General features: G+C 34.1%; 4 protein-coding genes and 3 non-coding genes across 10 annotated transcripts in view; 3 read left to right on the forward strand and 4 right to left on the reverse strand.

The window, feature by feature from the left end:
* The window catches only part of LOC21406673 (2-dehydro-3-deoxyphosphooctonate aldolase), a 9,559-nt gene extending 7,403 nt beyond the window's left edge, over positions 1–2,156 (forward strand). Inside the window, exons 11-15 of one of the 3 annotated variants that reach the window (XM_024165330.1) lie at positions 264–362; positions 559–606; positions 766–813; positions 1,288–1,365; positions 1,823–2,156. In XM_024165330.1, coding sequence (XP_024021098.1) covers positions 264–362; positions 559–606; positions 766–813; positions 1,288–1,344 — 252 coding nt within the window. In that variant the 3' untranslated portion in view covers positions 1,345–1,365; positions 1,823–2,156. Of the gene's footprint in view, positions 1–204; positions 363–558; positions 607–765; positions 814–1,287; positions 1,367–1,822 lie in introns of those variants that run through there. The other 2 variants (XM_024165331.1, XR_002902168.1) reach the window with 2 other exon arrangements.
* Positions 2,157–4,395: 2,239 nt separating this feature from the next.
* Positions 4,396–4,469, forward strand: TRNAI-AAU. The gene has a single exon. It is a non-coding gene; the product is annotated as a tRNA-Ile (tRNA).
* Positions 4,470–4,607: 138 nt separating this feature from the next.
* Positions 4,608–13,331, forward strand: LOC21406674 (putative cyclin-B3-1). Of its 2 annotated transcripts, none has more exons than XM_024165328.1 (23): positions 4,608–4,694; positions 4,894–4,944; positions 5,059–5,156; positions 5,683–5,737; positions 5,845–5,893; positions 5,997–6,084; positions 6,877–6,934; positions 7,357–7,402; positions 7,500–7,575; positions 7,772–7,804; positions 7,907–7,939; positions 8,035–8,083; positions 8,282–8,318; positions 8,403–8,496; positions 9,262–9,310; positions 9,550–9,825; positions 9,902–10,018; positions 10,973–11,062; positions 11,165–11,326; positions 11,422–11,481; positions 12,507–12,605; positions 12,746–12,921; positions 12,999–13,331. In XM_024165328.1, the coding sequence occupies exons 1-23, from the start codon at positions 4,680–4,682 to the stop codon at positions 13,132–13,134; spliced, it is 1,947 nt and encodes a 648-aa protein (XP_024021096.1). In that variant the 5' UTR covers positions 4,608–4,679; the 3' UTR covers positions 13,135–13,331. The 2 variants fall into 2 exon arrangements, with proteins under 2 accessions (XP_024021096.1, XP_024021097.1); XM_024165329.1 differs by having other exon boundaries at positions 4,897–4,944.
* A 77-nt stretch (positions 13,332–13,408) lies between these two features.
* LOC21406675 lies at positions 13,409–15,013 on the reverse strand. Its single transcript, XM_010097632.2, has 2 exons — positions 14,491–15,013; positions 13,409–14,309 (listed from the first exon to the last, which is right to left on the reverse strand). Exons 1-2 carry the CDS (start codon positions 14,814–14,816, stop codon positions 13,823–13,825), a joined length of 813 nt encoding a protein of 270 aa, XP_010095934.1. The 5' UTR covers positions 14,817–15,013; the 3' UTR covers positions 13,409–13,822.
* Positions 15,014–21,742: 6,729 nt separating this feature from the next.
* Positions 21,743–21,830, reverse strand: LOC112091508. The gene has a single exon (XR_002902173.1). It is a non-coding gene; the product is annotated as a small nucleolar RNA snoR116 (small nucleolar RNA).
* A 74-nt stretch (positions 21,831–21,904) lies between these two features.
* Positions 21,905–21,994, reverse strand: LOC112091509. Its single transcript, XR_002902174.1, has one exon. It is a non-coding gene; the product is annotated as a small nucleolar RNA snoR117 (small nucleolar RNA).
* Positions 21,995–23,098: 1,104 nt separating this feature from the next.
* Positions 23,099–24,304, reverse strand: part of LOC21406676 (metal tolerance protein 9) — a 6,859-nt gene continuing 5,653 nt past the window's right edge. The window contains exon 6 of the mRNA XM_010097633.2: positions 23,099–23,650. Coding sequence (XP_010095935.1) covers positions 23,306–23,650 — 345 coding nt within the window. The 3' untranslated portion in view covers positions 23,099–23,305. The remainder of the gene's footprint in view (positions 23,651–24,304) is intronic.

Here is a 24,304-nt window from a genome sequence, read left to right on the forward strand (position 1 = left end):
AATGATTTCTGTTCCCCCCCCCCCCCCCCCCCCCCCCCAAAAAAAAAAAAGATCTTATCCAAAAAAAAAAAAAAAATGGTCCTAAATATTGTGTTTGCATTCTCGCTGGTACAATTAGTTACACAAGGTTGTTCTTGATATTGCGTGATTGGCTTGTTCTTGCAAAAACTTTTCCAACATGCTAATCTATGTATTGTTTCACAGTTCTTAAGGGGTTTTTTTTTTCACCACAAAGTGGCTGAACTGCCTTCATTCATGTATAGTTGGATGATGGTGGTGTTGCAAGTGGTGGTCTTCGTGAATTGATACCCTGCATTGCGAGGACAGCAGTTGCTGTCGGAGTTGACGGGATTTTCATGGAGGTATGGAGAATTTTTTTTTTGCTCTTTTGATTCATTTGCTTCTACTAGAAACGGGGGGCTCGCAGAATCTTAGCTTGTAAAATGCAGTATTCTTTGGAACTTGTGTAATCAAAGGTCTTTCTTATTGGGCGTCTTCTCTGAGTATTTCAGTAACATGTATTTCATATTAGTTTTCTGAGAGCTTAACCTTGCTTAGGTGCATGATGATCCTCTGAATGCCCCTGTTGATGGTCCCACTCAATGGGTGAGTATACAGATTCCTGCATAAGAACAATCAAATAATTCTATGTATACTGTTTTGGGATTGGTACAATTATTATTATTATTATTATTATTATTATTATTAATTATTTTGAAATACTTTCTAAAGCAGTTACTAATTTCTGCTTATTAACAAATATAGCCGTTGCGCCATTTGGAGGAACTTCTTGAAGAGCTTGTGGCAATCGCTGTAAGCCCATTGCTTTATCCTAATCTGATTTGTTATTGTTATATTCTAATTTCGTGCCACGTTTATCTAGCTCTATTGATAATGCCATCAACGGGAAAGTATACAGTTTAATCCACATGGCAGTTTGTACTTGAGATTTGTTTGTTACGTGGATTTTGGTTAGTATTTGCAGTATTTTGGTTCGTACAAGAAAGATTCTTTGATCTTTACTTTATTTTTTTAAAGGGGTATTAAAATTGTGATTAATGAAAGAGTAATAGTGTTGATTTCCTGAATACCTTAAAATATCTTTTACGATTTTATCAACAAGTAGGAGTATCGCTAGTACAGCATTACAGATTCTCATAGCAAATTTGCTGCATATGAATCAAACTCCACCTTCCCAAACCCCGAAAAAATAATAAGAAAAAGATATTAGAAGATAAGACAAAATAATGATATTCACCTTATGATATGATTTGTGATTGTTGACAGAGGGTAAGCAGGGGGAAGCAGCCTTTCAATATCAATCTTACACCGTTTCGTGATTAAAAAAAGAGGCTGCTTTCTGTGGTAAGCAATTAAATATTTCTTGAATTAGTATTTACCATGATTATGTACGTCTCAAGTAAGATCTCTTCTACGATAAATAAGAGTGAGATAGCAAGCCCCTCTTAGAGCCTCTACTGAATTCCGCTAGCAAGCCCCGATCCTTATTAGCATTGACAAAGGCAACCGAACCAAACCAAAGACATCAAAGGTTGACATTGTCAACTCCTTTTTTGTGTCACTGAACAAGGAGAAGAGCCCCCCTGTTGTTGATAGAAAGCTTTCCGGCCGCCCTTTATAGTCGTGGGAGAATAACTGTCATCAAAGAATACTGGCACATCCTAACTAAATTGGCACCCGAGTCCAGGACTTCTTGATTATGACAGAAGACACCATTGGCCTGTCTAAATTCATTTAGTTGGTGCTTCTTGTTATAGTCGTTTTTCCTTTATTGATAAGGTTTTAATTTATGTCTATGCAGGAACAAAAATTACAACTTTTAGCTGACAGAGCTCAAGCAATAATTATTGGCAGGCATTTTTTGTTTTCCTTGTAATTCTCTGGCACTAATTGTGTTTCAAGCCTTTTGGGCTTTAGATCCAACTATTATTTTTAACACCTTTCAAATTCAGCCACTGCAAAAACCATGGATTTTCTATGGGATTGAGTCGGATCTGATGAAATTTGGAAGGGGCCAAAAAAAAAAAAAAGAGTTTTGGGTATCATTGTGGATTCATTTATGGAACACATAAACTAAGAGTGATGTTTTCAGAGTTAAGTGAGGGAATGAATTTCTTTCTTGTAGTGTGTTTTTCTGGTGGACTCCATATCCTCATTTTCTTGAACATTTTCATCTTTTTAATAAAAGTAAGTTTGTATGAATAAATAAATAAATAAAACCGTGATTTTTCTCTTGTTTCTATGGGAAGTAGGAAACCTTTTTTTTTTTTTTTTTTTTCTTTCTTTCTTTTGGTGAATAAAAAATTAGGAACTGAGAAGGTTGGAGATATTATCATTTCTGAACTACTCACATTATGGGAAAGCAGATTGTGCAAATGATAGCCAAAAGATATAAATCAAGCATTTTGCACCACATTGATCGGACTACGTGCATTAACGATACGTCGGTTTAAGTTGAATTTCATGGAGGTCATGAATTTTTAGTTTTTATTTTTTATTTTTTACTTATTGAAATTAAACGTTGGAAATTAATACAAAATTGATAAAATCACGAAATGATACTTAATTTTCTATTAAAACAGTACAGAACACATTAATCACACAATTGCACAAAAAACAAAACTTCAAATAGAATTTGCAAATAATAAAGGGTTAGGTTTGACAATCTATCGACAAACAAACCGTCGACCTCTTATATGCCATATCGATTGTTTTTTGGCACAACCTCTCCGATACAGTCGGATGACTTCTCTGCCGGAGGCTCACCACCACATCTTCTGCATCCACCACTTTAAATGGGGATGTTGATTCTTGTTCACACCAAACTTATAAGGGATTAGTAAGCTATGAGAATTAGATTTTGAATGTGAAAGTTTATTATCCCAAGAATCTCTCCTAGAATGTAGAGTAATCAGCGCATCCTTAAGATGAAATAAATGTTAGTTTAGCTTTGGAAGATCACGAGAGAGTTTGAAACAAGTTTTTAGAGCATTTGCAATGGTCCCTTGACAATTTTAGACCTCAAAACCCTTCTATATAGGCAAAATAAGTCAAAAACCCGGTTTTGGCTCGTTGTCCAAGGGCTGAAATTATAGTTTTTTGAATAGTATAGGTCGACCAAATGTTACCCATTGATTAGAAACTCTGAGTTCTGAGTTCTGTATTCCTTCGTTTGACTAACGCAATCCATTATTTACCGGACAATGATAGTACAAATTTTATTTAATTTTGGACACTTAAAATCTAGATAAAAGTTTTAATACAATTTAAGACCATGTTAAGTTAGAAACGTTATAAAAAGATCTTATCCAATTTTGTAGAAGTATGGAATTCTAAAGAGTGTGTGCGCATTGAACTATATTTGAAACAAGAATTTTATGAACTGCTCACACCTCAATATAAGATTAGGGCCAGTTTAGTTCGCTGATTCGAAATTTTAATTCTAGTTGAGATGTAGCTTTATATGAGAGCCTTTTACTGTAGTAAAAAAGTTAGATGTGATTGTTTTTTAGAGCTTTTTATTGTAGTAAAACTCAAATTTTAAACTCAAACTGGTGAAATGAACGGGGCCTTAATGTATGTGATTTCAGCCTATATGGTCTAGTCTTGAGATCCTTCTTTTTCTTCAAGCTTATGTTTCAACAACTCAAGCGAACCTTTTAAACTTTTCTAATCAAATCTTTGAGTTATAAATATTTGTGTCATTTTTTTATAACAAAACTCAAGACTAATTATTACCAATCTCACCAATCAATTATTTGTTATCATTACAATTACGTCAATTACCCTTAGGGTCAACAATTGGTAGTCTTTTGGCATGTATTTGAAGGACGAACATTGCTTGGCAGAGTGGTATTGTTGTCAACAAATTTGACACATGCCAGGTAGGATTTGGGATGTGTTTGGCATACTTTTGAGTTTCATTTGGGTTTCATTCATGAGAGCTTACAGATGCTCTCGAATGAGAAGATTAGATATGGAATGATTTAAAGTTTTATCGACGGCGATGATTATAACATAACAAGAGAAAAGAATAATAAAAACTACACAAACTTCTAAAATCAAAGAAGAATAAATCAATTATTCACAATCACTCGAATTACGCAAAGCTAAATTAAATTGGTTAAGTATAAATAAAAAAAGAGAGACTATTCTAATTCAATTGGTAAGTATGCAGAGAGAGATACAATAATCCAATCTTATTATACCACTATCACATAATTTTGTTCTAAGTTTTCTTCCTGCTTTTTATTAGTGTTTATATATATATATATATTGTGTATGTTTTACTATTTCATTAACAGAGTCATGAAGGTTCATCATATTTTTAAATGTAACAGAAAAACATTTTAAAATATAAATACAAATACGTACGGCCTATTAGCTCAGTTGGTTAGAGCGCCGTGCTAATAACGCGAAGGTCGCAGGTTCGAGACCTGCATGGGCCAAACTTTTTACCTTTTTTATTATCGTACTTTATGGAGGTCAATACCGTAAAAACACACCCTATTCAAATCGAACACCAAAAAGAAAAGGACGAGGAAGAGCGCCTCTTTTCATTTTCATTTCTCTCTCCCCCTCTCTTTCTTTCTGTTCTTGGAAGTTTTTCTCTCTCTAGGAGCAAAACCCAAGCGAAGAAAAATCTCTACACCGGAAAAATGGCGTCCATCAAGGTAACGATTACCTAACACTCCCAACAATTTTGTGTCCGAATTTCTTTTCGTAGATCAATTTTCACTTTGAAGCAATCGTCAGGGTTTTCCACTCCAATTTAGTTTTAGTTTAAATTTTTCGCTTTTGGATTTTGTTTTCTCCTTCTTTTTCGACTTTCTATTGCGATTCAGTTGTACTTTTCTTCATAAATTGGATCAGCAGCAGAACACGAGGCCGGATCTACAAAGAAGCAAAATGGAGGTTTCTAAGGTGAGAGAAGGAAGCTCTTAATTATCTTTTTTTCTTTCTTTCTTTTTTCCTAGGGTCTTAGATATTGCATCTTTCGCATTTACGAAATCGTCTTTTGTTTCGGTGAAATCGCAGGCGAAATTCGGAGTCGGCAGAGTCCGAATCCAAGCCAGCAGCGGTAGGACCGCCTTCTCTTTTTATTCGGAAAATGAAGCTGCTGACATTGTTAGCAGGTATCTTCGTTTTTCTTCTAGGTTTCTTTTGTTTTTTGTTGTTGTTGTGGGAATGTTGAAAAAATTAGAATTTAAGCAAAGAAAGGAAATTAGGATTATTAGATTAGACAATTAAGCATTTTGTATTATTTCTGAGGAGAATCAACCGAGTTGTAGCACTCCAAGTTCAACCTAGTTAAATCAAGGTTTTTTTTGTTTTATTCTTTTTACTTATGTATATCTTTTTTTAAATAAAAAATAGATCACACCCATATTTTAGTTTAATTAGATATTAACTTGTCAAAAATATATGAACTTCAGTTTATGGGTTTTTAAAGAAATAGTGGGTATTCTAAAAGCAAAACTAATTACGTAATTGGAACGTTTGAAGAATTCTATACAAAGTTTGCAATTAGATATTCTATATAACTACCCGTCCTTGCATTTTTATCTTTTTGGGTTAACTATACATAAGGTAAGCAGACTTAAAACTTTGTTACTTTTATTGTTTTGTTAACTTCTTTTCCCCGACTTTTTATGGTAAAAGGAAATCGATGCCATTGAACAAAGCATCTACTCTGGCTAGTACAAGTTCTCGAAAGGTATTGACCATCTCACTCTTTCTTAATTCTGGAAGGTTTGTAGAAACTGTTCTTTTAACAAGCCATTATTGTTCTTTTTTTTCCCTGTATTTTTCTTCAACATTAAGGGTGTTCAAAAAAGTACGGAGATGAGCAAAGGCAAGAATGGTAGTTGTGGTAAGGGACAATGCTTGCGTTGCAAACTTCATCTATGGTGTTTTTTTTTTTTTTTATTTGGGAGTTTCTTTCATGACATCCCATTTCCTTTTTCTGGGAAAAGCATTTGTTGGAAGAAGAGCATTGGCTGATGTCAGCAATGTTCAAGGCAATGTGTCGAGGAATTTACCACGTACTAGCTTAAAACTATCGTAAGCATCTCTCTCTTTTTCGCTCTCTGGTAAATAGGTGAAGTTTCATCTTCATTTTGATATATAATTTCTTTATAAAAGCAGAGACAACCACATATGTATTTAGTAGTGTGCAATATAGGTGCGGCATGCTATGTGTTCATATTTATCATTCCATATTCATATTTGCATCATGGGAGAAGCTTTCTCTTTGGAGCCAATAGGTCTTATGAATGCTTTATTGCAATGTGGGGAAAAGGGGAGTGAGAATTATATATTTGTGCTATATGATACACTTTGAATTTTTAATTTTGGATTGAATTAGCTTTGCTAACGATAGCGTCAGATTAATTTTTCATCTGAATTATTTTTGCTTGTTTGAGTTGATTCATCGATGCACAGTCTTTACACTGCTGTGTGCATGCATATCCGGTTAAGGGATTGGGAGCTTCCTTTTTGTTGCAAATGCAAATTAGCAATTTCATGGCCATAAGTATCCCTTTTACTATTCTCTGGCTGCAAGATATTATGTTATGTCTCGTTGTTTCTATCTCTAAATGCTTGCTAGTTACAAATAAAGAGTTTCTTGAACCAAATGAATATGTCTCAAGAACCAAAATGGTCCATTTAAATTCACAAGACGGAACCAATTTAATCTATTTAGTTTGTCTCTATTCTCGTTATAAATCGATCAAATTCCAGCAATTTACTTCAGGCTATTGGCTTTCAATTTTTCTTTTTTTATTTATTTATTATTATTAAAGAATAACATCTTCCCTGGTGGCTGCCCCTTTTTTTGCTCTATACCTTTAGTGTATCGACAAGTCTGCTCGGTAAAACTACGAATGTCTCGTCAAGGAAATCGATTCAGGTATGAGCATTTACTTTGACACTACATATTTACTCTTGAAGTGTTATTTTATTTTGTTTATTTATTTATTTTTGGCTAAAGAGCCTTGAGTTGTTGTTTGTCATTAATTGAGAATGGAAATTAGTGTGGCCCTCCTGCTTCAGTTATCTTATTCTCATTTTATTATTCCACCTCCCGCCAAAAAAAGATTCATAATTTTACATTCAGGTTTTCAAAAACAATTTCTTTGTATGGCAACATTATGTTATTTATATATTTTTGTTTTTAAATACATAAAACCTCAGCTATTTCAAGATTTGACTTTATAGGAATGTTCTCTTTTTTTCCAACCATCATGAAGTCGTGAACCACTTTTATCTTTTGATTTTGTTATTCCTTGAAGTTTTCTTCTTTCACTTGTGCTTTGCCTTGGAAATATGCAGGGTGATCATAGTCAAGGTGTTCCTGACTTGTATAATTCAAATAAAGGTGACTTTGAATTCTTTAGAAATCTAGGAACATAGTTTGACAAAGCATGTATATGTTTGAACTCCAAACTTGTTTATAATATCGGTTGGCATTACAGATTTTAAGGTGCCATCAAATTCTCAAAATACCAAAGCTACAAGATTCCCCCGTGAATCTATTGTTGCAAATAAAAGGTCTGCTCAACATTTCTCTAGCACCTGCTCTCTCCTTTTATTTTAAACCATAGAACTTGTGATAGATTATTCCATTTTCATTACATGGACAACTGGTATTTTTTTTTTTAGTTATTTTTTTAAGGTTTTGGTGGTAGATACTCGTTGGAACTATAATTCTTAAATGGTTAATTCAAATTTATATTTAATGCATCAGGATGACATCAAGGAATTCACTCATACCAAAAAGGTCTGATGTTTGCAAATCATTTTTAGTGGATGACTCCAGCTTGCTGAAACTTCAAACTACATTCTTAAATGATCAATTTAAATTCTATATTTAATGTTTCAGGATGACAACAAGGAATTCACTCATACCAACAAGGTCTGATCTTTGTGAAATCATTTTTGGGGGTTAAATATATGAAAAATGCACCACTTACTGATGTAACTTAATTTCTCTATTCTATTTACCTGAAGGAAGTCACTTCCCGTGTTAAAGAGGGTGAACCAGGCAGACATTCCAAAGGTGGTCTCTTCACATTTTTTGTTTTTGTTAGTTAGGACAAATTAAATCATATAGAAAAAGAAAAGAAGTTATTGTCATCGTTGTTCATTACTATTTGTTCCCTTAGTTGAATTTCTGGTTGGACAATTATAATCACTAATATCTTTTTCCGCCTGAAGTCTTATCTCTCTCTCTCTCTCTCTATCTTTTTGTTTGTAGGAAAATTTGGGAAGCTCTGAAAAGGCAAAAGGAGAAAGTAGGTGTCTTGTAAATATGCATTGAGTTCGTGATATTTTCCTAAGTGTATACTCAGGATTGTGAATATGATTCTTGGCTTCAGTTAAAGTTGCGGTTGGTAGGAAAGCCATGCCTCGAGTAAACAATGCTAAGACCCATCCCTGGAGGAATCGAGTGAGTGATGGCTTCATGATAACGTGAGTAATAATGATTTATCCATCTAGCATCTTTTAGCTGCCACCTGCCTTTCCAAATGCAGTAAAGTGTTTATGATATTTCTGAGAGTTGTAATGAAAAACAATGTTCCTTAAATTAATTTGGTTTGACCTAAAGAAGATGCTTGAATTCAAATAGTACCAAAAAAGTAACAATTTCCAGAGTGCTGAGACCAATTAATTAATCAAATTTCAGTTTATGCAAATGTGCTTAGCGTTTATTTCTTTGTAATTTATTTATTTACTTTTTTAGTAAGATCATACTGCTTCATTCTAGAGTTTTTGTGAGAGGTCCTCTATATGTTTGCAAAGCATTCAAATTATACATCAGCTATGTTCTGCCTTTTTCTGTATTCTCATTTATGATGATCACCAATAAGAGGCACGATTTTGAATGTGTCACCTTAGGCTTGAAGTATATTTCAGGCTGTAGATTTAAGCAGCTTTATGAAACATAATGAGAAACACATTTGTTTCTCGTATTTTTCCTTTTGAAGATATGATTTGATATATGGACACATCCCTAAACTTGCAATTGGGTGAGGGATATGTGAGCTAATTGTCTGTTCTCTTTCCCCATTACTCTAAAATAGAGAGAAAGAGACTGGAGTACCTTCTTTCTGAAATTGAAACGTCAGCCAGTAAATTTATTCCAACATAATTTAATGTTTCGACATTATATTATAACTAGCAGTTGAACGAGACATTACTATCAAAATGCTGAATGCATATAATCTGGCACTGCAGGGGCAAAAGGACTGTGGATTCTCGTACAGTGTCGAGAAAATCTACGGGGGTAAGTGGCAATTCTTTTGCAGCATATCTCCTTTCCACCTATCTTTTGTTTCACCAATTTTGGCAATCATGATTATTAGAAATTCATCTAAATGATTGATTTCACTGGATCCATATGCTTTTGTGTCTTTGTTGCGTTTCTCCTCTTAATTGTCAAGCTAGAATTTCAATATTATTTGGAACTCTTGTGTTTTATCCATGTTCAACAAGATGAACTACTTTTATTCATTCATGATCCAGCCAATTGTGAAGACTACAATAAAGGCTTCTTGTGCCAAATTGAATACAAAGCCCAACCCCAAAACGGGCATGAACAAATCGGTTACTGCCATTACAACTTTATCAAAGAATAAGGAGCCAGAGGCATCTTCTCATTGTGAAAATATCACACAAGAATCGATTTGTGCGCAACTTCCGTTAGATGGCAACTCCAAACCAAGTACTTCAGATACTCTTACCAAGAAAAGTTCAAGGCGGCGGAGATCCTACACATCTTTGTTGGTGGAAGGATCCAAGGTTCACATTTCTGCGTTTTATGGTGCCTTTTCCCTTATGTACCAATTTCGATAATACCACATTTTCCTGTATGCAGTTACTAGAAGAACATGACATGAAGCAAGAAAAGTTACTGAGTATTGATGATGAGGCGAATCAACTTGAAGTTGTTGATTATGTTGATGATATCTATCAATATTATTGGGTTACAGAGGTGATGACTTTCATGCTTTCTGATACTTTTGATGCGTGGACATGTATATATCTTCTAATGCATTCTCTTTTTCTTTTTCTTTTTTTCCCAGTACCATGTTATGTTGTATACTCCAAAATGAGGATTTCCACTTCTTTTTTAGTTTATTCTAAATCAAGCAATTAAGCATATCAAAGGATGTCAATACAGATCAACTCTCATATGTGTTGGAATTTTGGAGGACTCGAGAAAAAAAGTACCAGGAATTTGTATGTACAAACTTTAGTTTGGAAAAAATGTTTCACGTAGGGATTAGACGTTTAATTGTCTAGAATGATGGCCTGAAGCCACAAGATTTTTTATTGTGTCGCCACTGATGCCTTTTAGAACTTGTAAGGGAATCATTTATGAGATTGAGATAGCACTTAGACATCTCGTGGTCTATTTTTAGTACACAATTTATTTCATATATGAGCCCAAATGCCAATAGAAAATTCCATGTTGAGTTAATACCACGTTATTCCGGATTAAGTTTTGTGTGGCATGGAGTTTTGTGTTGGTGAAGAAATATCGTAATCAAGAAAACCAGAAAAGGGTTATTAGTATGAATTAATTGAAAGGTTGTAACTTAGAAGATATATGACGTCAGATATAGAGGACATGCCTAAAGATCCAATCACTTGATGATCTTTATATGTGCATTTTAAATGAAGTTGGTGTCTTTAAAAAATAAATAAAGGACAGAATGCAAAGGATAGATCATAACCAATCATGGCCGGACTAATTCTCTCTCTCATAAACAACATACAAGTAACGAGTCTATGTTTGTGATATAGTTTGATCCGAAATGGTAGGAATGTTGTATTGCCTGTAATCTGTTACCGCTGCAATTGCTCTTTTCCTATGTCATTTATTGGAATTTCATTTCTATGACAAGGGCTTTATACCCTTACAGAAAAGACTTATTTTTTGCAGGCACAGAATCCAGCTTTGGCAAACTGCATGTCAGTTCAGACAGACATTTCTCCACATATGCGTGCCGTATTGATCAACTGGTTAATTGAAGTACCTATTTAACTCTTTCTGGAAGTGTTGATATTTGTTTCTGGTGTTATTATCTAGTTAAGATCTTGCTAAATTGATCTGCAAAACTGTCTCCGATAACAGGTCCACTTTAAATTTGACTTAATGCAAGAAACACTTTATCTCATGGTTACATTGTTAGACCGATATCTCTCTCAAGTCACCATTCAGAAGAGTGAAATGCAGTTGGTTGGCCTCACGGCCCTTCTCCTTGCATCAAAGTACGAAGACTTCTGGCATCCTAGGGTACATATTTCATATTCCCAATTCCTTAACTTAACATGTGTTTTTCCTCGCAAAAAATATCCATTTTCTTAGTTCTCTTGTTCTATCTGATAAAGGTTCAAGATTTACTTAGCATCTCAGCGGAGTCATACACAAGGGACCAGATGCTCGAAATGGTATGAAATCTGCATTGTTATTAAAATAATAATAAATAAATAAATAAATAAAAACACTTTTGAGTTGTGCAATGTCTATTTGGATGTAATGTTTAAGCTGCAATAAATTTCCTTGTCGTTTCTAGTTTTTCTCCAGCAATTCAGTATTTCCTTTATGTTCAGTTTTTATGACAATGTTGTAATGCTGTAGGAGACTATTGTAATACTATAGGAGTGACTTAGTAGACACCAGTTTTTATCTGAATCTGCATATTTCCTATGTAGTAGATAAAAGGTAGTTTTTATGAATAGGTTTGAGTTGTCATTTCTTAAATAATATAAGCATATTTACTTCTTAATTATCATTATTGGTGCACAAATTTGAATTTTGATGGATTTGATGATTAAAAAAAAAAAGCTTAGCTAAAGATAATTAATGAAGTCAAATTTTATTGATGATTCATTTCAAGTATAGTTCTTTATATAGCTTACTGGTTATTAGTTTTCTTTTTTTTTTTTATTCTTTTTTTTACAAAAAACTTTGTGGTGGGGAGATTCAAATTCTAAGTGGAATCATGTGTGGTATTACTGCTAAGTTTTGCCTACAACCACCTTACTTGGTAAGGAGGATATCTTTAAGCGGACAATGGATTACTGCATTTATTGCTTTTGAGTGTAGTTCGTTATATAGCTTACTGGTTACTCGTTTTCTTTTCTATTTTTTTTTGTTACAAAAAAACTTTGGGGTGGGGAGATTTGAATTCTACGTGGAATCAGGTATGGGATTACTGTTAAGTTTTGCCTACAATCATCTTGGTAACGAGGATATCTTTAAGCGGACAATGGAGTACTGTATTTACTGCTTTTGAACCAGAAATGTAATTGGATAGTTTCAAATGATATATTGTAAGCATAAATTATTATATAAAGAAAGCCAATGCAAAAAGACTGATCAAATTATTATATAAAGAAAGCCAATGCAAAAAGACTGATAAATTGTATTCCCCTTTTTTATTCTAATGACTCACATTGGCTTCCTTTTTCAGGAGAAGCTTATTCTTAGGAAACTGAAGTTTCGATTAAATACACCCACTCCATATGTCTTCATGTTAAGGTTTCTCAAGGCTGCTCAGTCAGACACAAAGGTATGCACAGATTCCAGAGATTTAAATTAGGTCGATATTGAATATCATTGGGACTTAATTTGGCTAGCTAACTTTATTTGTTTTTTTAATTTTTTAATTCTTTTGAAATGCTAACTTTGTTTTTTGTCGTCATCTACCAGCTTGAACATTTGGCATTCTACCTAATTGAGTTGTGCCTGGTTGAATACGAAGCTTTGATGTTCAAGCCATCTTTGCTATGTGCGTCAGCCATCTTTGTTGCGCGATGTACTCTACAAATGACACCTTGGACACCACTGCTATGTCGGCATGCACGCTATGAAGTGTCTCAATTAAGGTAGTTGTCATTCATTCATTTCTGCAAGTTATCCTTTCTATCGAATCGTTGTACATATATCTATTTGGTCATTGCAGAGATTGTGCAGAGATGATCTTACGGTTCCAACGAGCTGCTAGGGCAGGACAGTTAAAGGTCACCTACGACAAGTACATGAGCCCTGATTTGAGTGGCGTTGCAGCGATTAAGCCTTTGGATAGACTTCCTCTTTGATTGAGTCTACTCTTGATGATTGTGAACTTAGGCTTCTGTACATACTATATATGTCTACATGATTTACGGCGATCGCTTGCACTCGTAGTGTTTGTTCAAATTGTGCTTGCATTAGACAACAATATTCGGCGGACCTTTTATTCCCCGTGAAATATATGCTAGATTGTCGTGCTGCTTCGGCCGAAACTGTTGTGTAATTTCATTTTTCATAATTAGAATCCTATATACACTGCCCTACCTGTTTGGCCAAATAGATGGAATTTTGCATCTTGACTTAATGTTCTGGTTTTGACTACATTGAAAATCTTATCAACTAATATACATATTCTAAGAGATCACTGAATAACCATAAGAAACAAACGTAGAACTTAGTTGTAAAGTGAGAGAATTAATACCAAAACGAGCTTTGCTAAAGCAATAAGATTGGTACATACGAATATCCGACCTGTATAGGCTGCTCATAAAAGATGCCAAAGCTTCTCTGCCCCCACCGCCACAATTAGTTATTCAATTCTCCAGCATCCTTATCCCTTTTTATATATACAACCCTTTGTCCTTTCAGCAAAAGCCATTATTTGCTAATCTACCAATATGTTATACAAAAGTAATGCAATAACATATATATATATATATATTTGTGTGCTAAAAATTTCATTGTATACATTAATGTATAAAAGTAACTTTCTAGCTATGAACAAGTGATCAAACCATCTTGTGCAAGAGAGTAACCTTCTTGATCCAAGGTATGCCTCACTGCCCTATAGAACTCCACCCATGAAGACGAGTGCATATCCACCGGATCCCACAAAAACGTCGGGTTAGGACTAGCCGGACACGCAGCCACCAAGTCCAACACCGACGCCGCAGGCTTAAGGGGCTGCGGGAAATTGAAAGCCAAGTTGTCAATTTTGTGTTCATAGATTTTTCCTTGTCTATCCAACTTATATCTAGAGGTGCCTTGGAATTGGCCCTTTGCTTCCCATGGAACTCTTGGTACACCCTTTAAGTTCCATCTAATGAGAATCACATTCTCTGAAGGCTGCCAAATTCTGTAGACTTCAAGAGAAATCTCCCGGAAAAGAAAACTGCCGTGGAATCTTAGTGCCCAAAAGATCAGTTTGTATTTCTCTATGCCAGAGAATGTGTTCAAAGGGTCTACAAATGTTATATCGTCCCTGTTGTTACAATTTAACACCACAAAATTATCAAATTTGAAAGCAGAATTCCTCTATTTCTTTAAGCAAAACCCAAAAAAGCAATAGAGAAAATAAACACGTTACAAAGGAACACCAAAAACTATCACAAAAACCAAAAATTAATGGAAGAAAATCAGATTGCCCATATGAAAAAAATGACCTGTAAATGTCATAATTGAGGTCTTTGGAGAATATTAAAGGGAGGTCTTCACGGAGAGTCCGTACGGCCAAGCCAAGGTTGACATAAAAGTCGTCTCTTTTCGGTTGCTGCTTATCCTGCGCATCCTTGGGCGTGTTATCCTGCGCACCACTCTTCTCGACTGAAGGCGTTTGGAGACTGGTCACAGAAGAGGAGAGAGAGAGAGAGGAGAGAGAAGGGGTGTTGGGTTTTGTGGGAGGGAGAGTTTGGTGATGAATAATGGGTTTCTCTTTGGACTTTGATTGCAGGAGGAGAGAGGGAGCTAGATTGGGCAGAAGAAAAGCCATTATTTTTCTCTCTGCATTCAGCTTTTCATGAGGAAAGATTTTTAGAGAGAGAAAGGTCGAGGAAGAGTGGGGATTTCGATTTTTTTTTTTCTTTCTTTGTGATTTTTAACTAATTTGTGTTGAAAAAGAGATCATTTTGTGAGTTTGGTTTTTTTCTTTTATTTATTTTTTTTTTTTTGAGTGGTTTTGAACGCAGCCATGAGTACACCACGTCTTCTGTTCTGAATTTGACTGGTAGTGCTTCCAAGTGGACCAAACTAGAGATTGTAGCTCTTGCACGTTTTCCCACGTACTTGTGTGTACAATTGGTAATTACTCTGATCTGCTGCGTTTACTCCCCAACTTCTTGCCGTACACCCTTATTCCTTGAGAGCGAATAACCATTCTACTTAAAAAAAAAAAAAAAAAAAACGAAAAAAAATTCTACAAAGAAAAAAAAAAACAGTTGAAAAATCACATTCGATATTTCTGCGCTTATTTTGATAAAATTGTTAAACAGTCAAAAACATGGTTCACATTTGGTATTTCTGCGCTTATTTTGATAAAATTGTGATATTATCTATTTACGATATGAGTGGCATGTTCTTTTGTGAATTATATTAGGGGTGTACATTGGTCAGTTTTTATCAGTTTTCTTGATTCAGTGACTAAAATTTTAGTTTTATGGATAATTAGAACTGAAACCATCCAACAGGGATATAAAAATCGAACATCAACCAGACTGTTAAACTCTATCAATTTAAATCAAATTTAGCGGTTAATTGACAGTTTTCTCATGTCCAAAGAACCTAAAGAACCTAATTCTGACACTTTTTTTTTAATGGACATGATTTTGACACTTAAAAACTTCACAAAAATGTCACCATGCTTCCAAAGGGCAGAGAAAAGGAATGAGTAAATGGGAAAGAAAACCCTTACTGTTAGGTGTGTATCTTTTAAGTATTTTTAGAATATTTTTAAAATTTTATTTTCCATATGAATTTTCAATTTCAATTAACCGACTGTCATCGAAAAACTGAAATTTAAACCGAACCGAGACAAGTTTTGGTTCAGTTAACTGACCGTCACGATTCGGTCATGACGTGGCACCTGCTTTTTCAATCGATTTTGGTTAGTTATTGTCAGTTTAGATCGGTTGACCCTTTTTTTTTACAACCCTAAATTGTACTAATGTGAATTATTGCATGGTCACACTAGCGGATTTGTAATATATTGAGTTAAGGCTATTGATAGAATTATAATCTTGGTGGTTTGGTGGTGGTGGGGTTGGATTCCATGGTGGTGAAGCTACGTGAGGGCCAAACACCGTTGTTTGTCAATCATCTTCCGACTTTACCATGCATCTTTCGAAACTTCTTGACGATTAGAGGCTTTTGATGGAGATGCTTGGCAGTTTTCCTTTGTTTTTCAGTGTAGTTTGGTTTGCAGTAATAGTGGGTTTTATCCCACTATGTTTATGTGTTTGTCTAGTTTTTCAGTATTAGTTTTTGCCTTCGGTCTGCTAGATTTGTGTCTTAGTGGTGTTTTTTTTTGGGCTTAGTACTACAGGTCTCTCGATTTTAGTCGATCGAATTTTTCCATCGATTGTTAAGGATTTTTCAAAGAGCTATATGCGTGTTCGATCTTTGGTGTACTTTAATGAGTGTCCATTTATAGAACGCAATACACGTTTTTTTTTCTGGAGCAGCGTTTCATTCAAATTTATTGGTAGATTCAGTTTTTTATCGGGGTTGCGGTTTTCCTGTAACTTGTGGCCATTTGAGTTGGAATTAGTGTTTGTATCTCTTTAATTTGAAATATAATCCCATTTAAAAAAGAAGAATTATAATCTTGTATAATTCTATATGAAGAACTAAATCCTATTATTGTTGACCGTTTATTTACGGATTTACCTTAATTTTGAGTGAGTAGTGCACTCACATTTATGTATTGTGTCTTTTAATTTGTGACTGTCATGAGTATTAATTCGGCACTTCGATTTGAATATATGATATCAAATAAGTCTCCTTTACATTTGTGATAAGATCATAAGCAAAAACAGCCAACATATGCACTATTGTTGGAGATTTATTTAACTCGAACACCCCTCCTTTTTGCCATCCTTAATGGTTAAACATAACAAAAACTAACGGGGGGAAAAAGGAAATTAAGATCATAATTTTCTTGCTTTTTATTTCCAATAAGCACAAGCCTAAGGTTCAGTTTGAGATTGATGTTTTGTTAAAAGAAATTCTTACTTAGAACAAAAAGTAGTAGAGGTGCAAAAAAAAAAAAAAACAAAAAAACAAAAAAACATAATTCTCAAAATAGCTGTAAAAGGTGCATTGGTGTTGCACTTTCCTTAAAAATACAATTTTTGAGGACTTTTTAAGACCTATTAGAAAAGAATGGCAACTCCAAGTCTGAAATATAAATGAGTTATTTTCCTATTTGATCATTGCCTTGTTGTCTTTTGTTTTTTTTTTTTGGACTGAGATGGGATATGCGTGGATTTAAGGGTTCTTAAGGCATTAGGATAAGGTTATTTATTTTCAAGAAGAATAACAATAAAACAAGGAAGAAAAGTTGGATGGTACACTTGAAGGCATTCTCAAAGGATATTCGACTATTGGTTTCCAAGAATCATTCGGCAACAATGGCACATTCTTTTTCCGGTACTCGCTTTTTTTCTTTTCTTTTTTTTTTCCCCAATAGAATACAGTCCATTTTTGTATTGTTGCAATAACTTTTTCTTTCCAAAATTCGAATCATTCTTTGAACTTTCAAGAGGATGCCATGTTTGTATGTTTCCAACAAAGAAAAAAAAATCTCTTTGAGATCTATCAAAATACTTAAATTGACGCCCGAAGTGTTTTCTATAGAGAGAAAGAGTGAGAAGGTGTTTGGAGAGCAGAGGCTGGCCGGACCTCTGGCACCGCCTCCGGGTGTGTCGCTGAGCTCTCGACCGTGAAATTTGGTCCTCCGGCTCGTCTCGTCGTTAGCTTCCCGTTAGTGGTGATGGTGTACGGTGTGATGACTCTATTTGGACATATCTAAACTGGTTAGGAGTTTTGAAGCCGAATGGACGGTCTCTTTTTTTACAAGTGTCTTACGCTTAGTGGCTGAGATCTATTCGTTGGCTATCTTCCTCGATGGTCCTTTGGCCAAATGCCCTTCATCGAAGATTTCTACCAGCAGTGGTCGGAGGTTTTTTTTTCTTTTTGTCACTTTTGTGTTTGTAATAAGATTGGTAGTTTCCCCACCCAACCTACATCTGATTTGTTATTTTTTGTTAGATTCATGTGTTCGGCTTAATACTTATAGGTGGTCTTGGTCCGGTTAGAATTTTTTTATGCTGTGAAGATGTTCCCTTTTTGTTGGTTTTGACGATCTGTCTCTCCAGCGCTCGACAGCTTATGTTGAAGAAAGGGTTTTTCTCTAGTCGAGCTTTTAGTCTGCTCGTTATTAGTGTGCCGAGGTGCTTTTCCAGTTTCAAGCCTCAAGCGTGCATTTGTCCTTCTAATTGATTAGCATTGCACCAAGATGATTGTTTATTAATATTTTAATAAAATGTAATTTTCCTTTAAAAAAATACAGACGTTTGGTTCATAGATTAGAATTATTGTTGATTTACGCGTATTTTTTATAAGAGAAAATACTGTAACGAACTACGAACCATGATTCGAATCAGGGATTGAATCTAGGTACCAAACATCTAAATTTGTACTCATATTTGCATTACTCATATAAGGATTTGATACAGGCTTAGTTAGTGGTAAATCTACGTTCTGTATACAATGGGTCAAAGTATGAATTTTCATTTTCAAAAAAAAAAAAAAAAAAAAAACAACTCTGTTTTGTATACAGGCTTAGAAGGATGACACTAGGGGGAAAAAAACAAATGCAACGTTAATAAGCATATATGGCGGGACTTTTTTTTTTTTATATGTATAGAAGCATGTACAACTATAGTTTATTTTTATGCAATAAAGGTAAGAAGATTGATGAATAATAGCTTTTTTTTTTTTTTTTTTTAGAGAAAAAGAGATTGATGAGTTGCAATAATTTTATTTAAAAAGAAAATATAACATTAACAGTGTAAAGGATCAAATCAACATTAAAATGAGAGTGGGTGTCTAATTATACTAGTTAAATTATAAAGGTGCTCTGATAGGTTAAATTAGATATTATGATAATAACATCTATAAAAGGAGAGTATTTCAATATTTATTAAAGAAGAATTAATCATCAGGACATTTCTAAAATTTGTGGATGTAAATATAGCCACTCTATAATTTTTTTTTTTTTTTATGCATATGTTGCCTATAATTCCAATACCTTATTTTGCGTAGTGGAGTTCTTTTGATAAGGTTTTAATGTTTTGATCGATCTTTTGTTTAATTTTTGAAAACGTCCAATATATTTTGTGTTTTTTATTAATTAAGTTTTATATCACGTCTCATTTTGTATAAAAGTAGTATTCGAATTTAACTCTTTAAAATATGTATGTGCAAACCAACCAAACCGCTTGTTTAGTATTCGAATCTTAACCTAAATTCTTTTAGTTTAATGTTGTTTGATTGGTTTGAATAGTTTGTTGCACACTCTTATTCCAAAACATAACACTCCTGTAGTTTACCCTTTGCCTAACACCCCAAATTTGTGGATGATTATATAGTAACAAAGAGCCCGTTTAATTCGCTGATTTAAATTTTTTATTCGAGTTTAGATTTAACTTTATGTAAGAATTTTTTACTCTACTAAAAAAGTTAGATGTGACTGCTTCGAAAAGCTTTTTACTATAACAAAACTCAAATTCTAAACTCGAATCGGTGAAATGAACAGACCTTAATGTCAACATAGGGCCCGTTCACTTCGCTGATTCGAGTTTGTAATTCGAGTTGAGATGTGATTTTATGTGGGAGCTTTTTACTGTAGCAAAAAAGTTAAATGTGACTGTTTCTGAGAGCTTTTTACTGTAGCAAAACTCAAATTCTAAACTTGAATCGGCGAAATGAATGGAGCCTATTTGTATATTTCAACTTCCAAATTCGGTGGGTCTAGAGGTGTAAATTGAGTCGGGCCGTCCCAGCCCGCTACAATGGTCAATTCGGCACCACCAGGCTCTGTACTGTTATGGGTCGGGCCGGCCCAGCACGCCAAAAGGGTCTGGGCTGAGCCTCATGTTTGAGACCCGCAACCCAAGCCCGGCCAAGGCCCAGGCACGGCCTAGGCCCACCAAGGCCCAAGCACGACCTAGGCCCGCCAAGGCCCAGTCACGGCCCATGCACATGAAGGGCCAGGCACTACCCGCAAAGGCCTAGGCCCGCGACATGAAATTTTAGTGAGATTTGAGGCATTTTAGGGCCAATTGGCCAACTTATGTCATCCAGTCAACCAGTAATTTTCTTATAATTATTCATACTATTTTAATAAAATCACATTTTTTTTTGGAACATATGATATATTGCCTTTTTTTTGTCATCAAATTTGAAATTATAAAAAAAAAAATTGTTAGTCATAAGTGAAACTCAAGTGCATTAAGAAAATTAAATTAAAATTGCGTTTAGACATAACAAAATCTTTTGAAAGCACTTAGATTTTGTAATTTACTTATCCTAAAATACTGCACTCTTTTTTCCTTCACTAAGATTTTGTCTTGATCTCTCGGGTTTTACTTGACAAAGATTTTAACGAGACAATCATTATGTATACTTATTTATATTATCTCAATTTAATAAAATAACATCTTTTAAATACATATGATATATACTTTTTAAAATTAAATATTACAAAAAAAAAAAATTAAAAGGGCAGAGCAGTGAAGGGCCAAGGCCCGAACCTGACTCTGGCCCTTATAGACTAAGGCGGAGAGCCAATATTAGGCCTAAGGGTTTCTCCTCACCCGACCCTAGTACAACCTTACACTTTGTAGGACTATGCCAAGCACGGCCCTGCCCCGCCACGGGCCTAGGGCCTAGGACCGGCGGCTCCTTTAACATCTCTAGGTGGGTCCCTCAATTAGCATTCAGCCGTGATGGTTCCAATTTCGTCTCATCATTATTTTTCTATTTTTTAGGGTCTTCATCTCAGCAAAGGTATTTTACTCGTTCTAAATTTGTATGATTTTAACTACTTTTAATTTTAATAAATTACTCCTTAACTCGTTACAATACAACATTTTTAATTTTAATAAATTACTCCTTAACTTGTTACAATATAACATAATTTGACGATAATTATTTTAAATAAGTACCAAAAGTTCGACAAAATTTCAATATAAAATTTTTTTCAATTCTTTAACTTTTAATTTAAATGTTACAATGCACCATATTTTAACAAAAATTATTATAAATAAGTACTAAAAAGTTCGACAAAATTTCAATATAAAAATCTAATTCTTTAACTTTCAATTTAAAACCCTCCATTGTTTACAAAAGTAGTCTAATCTTCTTATGTAGACTAATTACAGGCAACCTTATTTGGTTCAATAATCTTTCCTCCTTAAAAACTATTCATTTTTTTAATAAAAAATCCCTTTTTAACAGAAATTAAGAATCATTTATGTTTTATTAGTTTTATGAAAAACATTTAATCCCGAATTCAGAAAATTCAAGCACTGGTCTTCCCAGAAATTCGAAAAATCATTTGAAAAATACTAGACATTAGACAATTTCAAACAAAAACAAAAAGAAAAATACGAAAGACCAACCAAGTAAAATAAAATTGTGGGAACATCTGAATGCATAAGCCTCAAAGAAAACAAAAAAGACAAATGCCAGAATCTCAGCTCCCAAGTTCTTATCGGCAACGTACAGCGCTGAAAACGCTACTGAAATATAAGCGCATCAGAGACTCTAATTTATTGCCTTTCAACATCCACGTTTAATTTAATCATTACGAACAAAAAATCATATTAAAAACAAGATCTTAGACGAAAAATAAAAGGGCTCAGAGTGTTTGTTAGCATCAATAAGCTCAAATTAATTGAAGCTTTCATAGTTTGATGGTATAAAAATTTAGACATCACGGCCTCCTATAAACCAACATTGAGATGTGAAATTAGAAAAAAAAAATTAAAAAAGAAAGAAAGAAAAAAACTTTTGGGAAGGCCTCAGAAAACTAGAAATGAAATTTATGCATCAGAGATGACGAAAAAAGTCTCAGATGGTACGGACAAATTTTTGACATCACAGGCCATAATATAGAACAACTCTGAATTCAATTGAGTGATGAAACTAAAAAAAAAAAAACTGGGTTGGACCAAAAAAAAAAAAAAAACAGATAGAGTGAGAGAGAGACGCCATTTGAGATCTGAGGGGAGAGGAGTTGAAAATGGGGTTTAAATAGGTGAGGGAGAAGGCCCTCGATTGAAACCCTAATACGCTTAGTCCTCAAGTGAAATTACTAAAGTGCCCTCAGGAAAACAATTAGGCAGCCTCACCGGCAACAGATTTCCTGATTCTTGCACTGGTTCTCTCTTTTCTCACAAATGGGCTGCTGGCCCACGGACCTTTCTTCCTCTTCTTTTGGAACACTATGGGCCTTTTAAGGAATTTGATTATAAATAAAAAATAAAAGAAAAAATTATAAATTTAAGAATACATGAGTTTAAATTTTTACTTTTTTAATCTTGATAAATATCATTTTATTAGTATAATTATTTAACTAAAAATGTTATGAATCAAGAATAAAAGGGTAAAAATCATGACTCATACACTTTTAAAGAGTATTTATCAAAATTACCCATAAAAAAAACCTTGATAATGTTAGGTAAATAAAAATGAACAAATATTAGTGAATAATGTATTTAGGCCTAGCTCAACCCGATTAGATGGCTCAAGCTTGCTTGGATCCTTATGGGGATAGGCCGATAGGGCTGGGTACCATGCCAAAGTGGTGGACCACGGGTTTATTATCCGTTTATTTTCTGTATTCGTTCTTGATTTTGAATCATGATTTATGGTTCTCTACAGTGTTTTTCTCTCACAAAATACACACATAAAATAAGAATAATTCTGAATCATGAATCTGAATCTATGAACCAAACGTATGATTCACTCGTCAACCAGCACATCAACCATTATAATGGCCACCAGCCATTTTTATTAAAAAAAAATGAAAGTTTAAATATTTTTTGAAAATGGTGGCCCTAACCAGCCACTTGACCTAATTGCTGATCATAGTTATAGTTACAATGGAAAGAATTGGAAAATTAACTTGAGTAGAACAAACTTGGTCATCATTCATTACTAGTAACTGATGTGAAGGAGCAAAAAGATCATAAAATTCATTAATTCTTAGTCAAAGGGCTAACAAAAAGCAGAGTGGTTTGATTCTAGTAGGTGGTCAAGAAATAAGCAAAAGATTGTTCAAACGACACACACAATGAATACAACAACAACAACGACGACAACAAAATCAGCAGCTTATTTTTCAGGCCTAGCAAAAAAAGGCAGGTCTCTTGGAGTTGTTACTACCACCACCATCATTGAGTATCATTGTCACCATCAGGCCTTTCGCTTGTGCTCCGGCCGGTGAGTAAACTCAAAATCGATGTGCACGAAAGCCCGCTCCACGTCGGGGAGTTGCTCGAGTTTCTCTTGGAGGGTCTCGCCGATGTTGTGTGCCTGGAACAGAACCATATCTTCTGGCAGGACTATGTCAACCTCTACAAAGTAGTGAGAGCCAAATGTATAAGCTCTCACGGTGTCAATGTGCTTAATCGCTTCATGGTGGTTCCATATCAAATATGTCAATTTCGCTAGAAAGTCAGGTGGGGCAGTTCTTCCAATCAGGGAAAAAACGTTCTCCATCACGGTTTTTGTCCACGTGTTCATTGTATAAACTGCTATCTGCGTTATAGTTCAACAAAATCGTTAGTAAGTTTTTAGAGGGACAGCTACAAAACTATACAAAACTATACCTTGCAGTTTGAGTTTCTTTAAAAAAAAAAAAAAAAAAAATCATCCTTTGTTTTTTTTTTTGAAATTACAACCCTTAATGTTTTTGTTACAAAGTTGCCCCTTTGACCAGTACCCTTTAAGATGTGTTTCCAAATATGTTGGTTGCGTTTAGAATTGATTTTTGCATGTTTTTAAAACGTTTTTGCATGTCTTTTGATACACGAAAATAAAAACAGTCTGCAAACCATATTTATTTAGCAAATATTTTCAAAACGAAAATGAAAATAAAAAACAGTGAAAATAGTTTTTGTGAAGGAATTAAAAAACGATTAAAAGTTTTTCATTTTCTGTTTTCATTTTCTAGTATTTATCATAATATTATAATATATTAATTGATAATAATAACCAAACACATTTTTTTATTATACCTAAAATAATCTCTTAAAAAACTAACCAAACGTAATTTTTGAATCGGTCCCAACAATTTTCTCAAAACAATCTCATTTTTACTTTTGTATTGAAAATAAAATCATTTTAAAAATGTTACCAAACGGGCCGTTGTTTTTTTCCCTTAAATTTTGTTTTGATTTTTAGTTTCAACTC

Source organism: Morus notabilis, unplaced genomic scaffold, assembly GCF_000414095.1.
Source record: "Morus notabilis unplaced genomic scaffold, ASM41409v2 Scaffold179, whole genome shotgun sequence".
NCBI classification, from domain to species: domain Eukaryota; kingdom Viridiplantae; phylum Streptophyta; class Magnoliopsida; order Rosales; family Moraceae; genus Morus; species Morus notabilis.

Coding starts and splice junctions, on each gene's coding strand:
- LOC21406675 (XM_010097632.2), bottom strand. CDS start 14,816: ATGGCTTTTCTTCTGCCCAATCTAGCTCCCTCTCTCCTCCTGCAATCA. Junction 14,310..14,490: donor CTCAATTATGACATTTACAG/GTCATTTTTTTC, acceptor TTGTAACAACAG/GGACGATATAACATTTGTAG.
- LOC21406674 (XM_024165328.1), top strand. Junction 7,576..7,771: donor TCTATTGTTGCAAATAAAAG/GTCTGCTCAACA, acceptor TTAATGCATCAG/GATGACATCAAGGAATTCAC. Junction 7,805..7,906: donor AATTCACTCATACCAAAAAG/GTCTGATGTTTG, acceptor TTAATGTTTCAG/GATGACAACAAGGAATTCAC.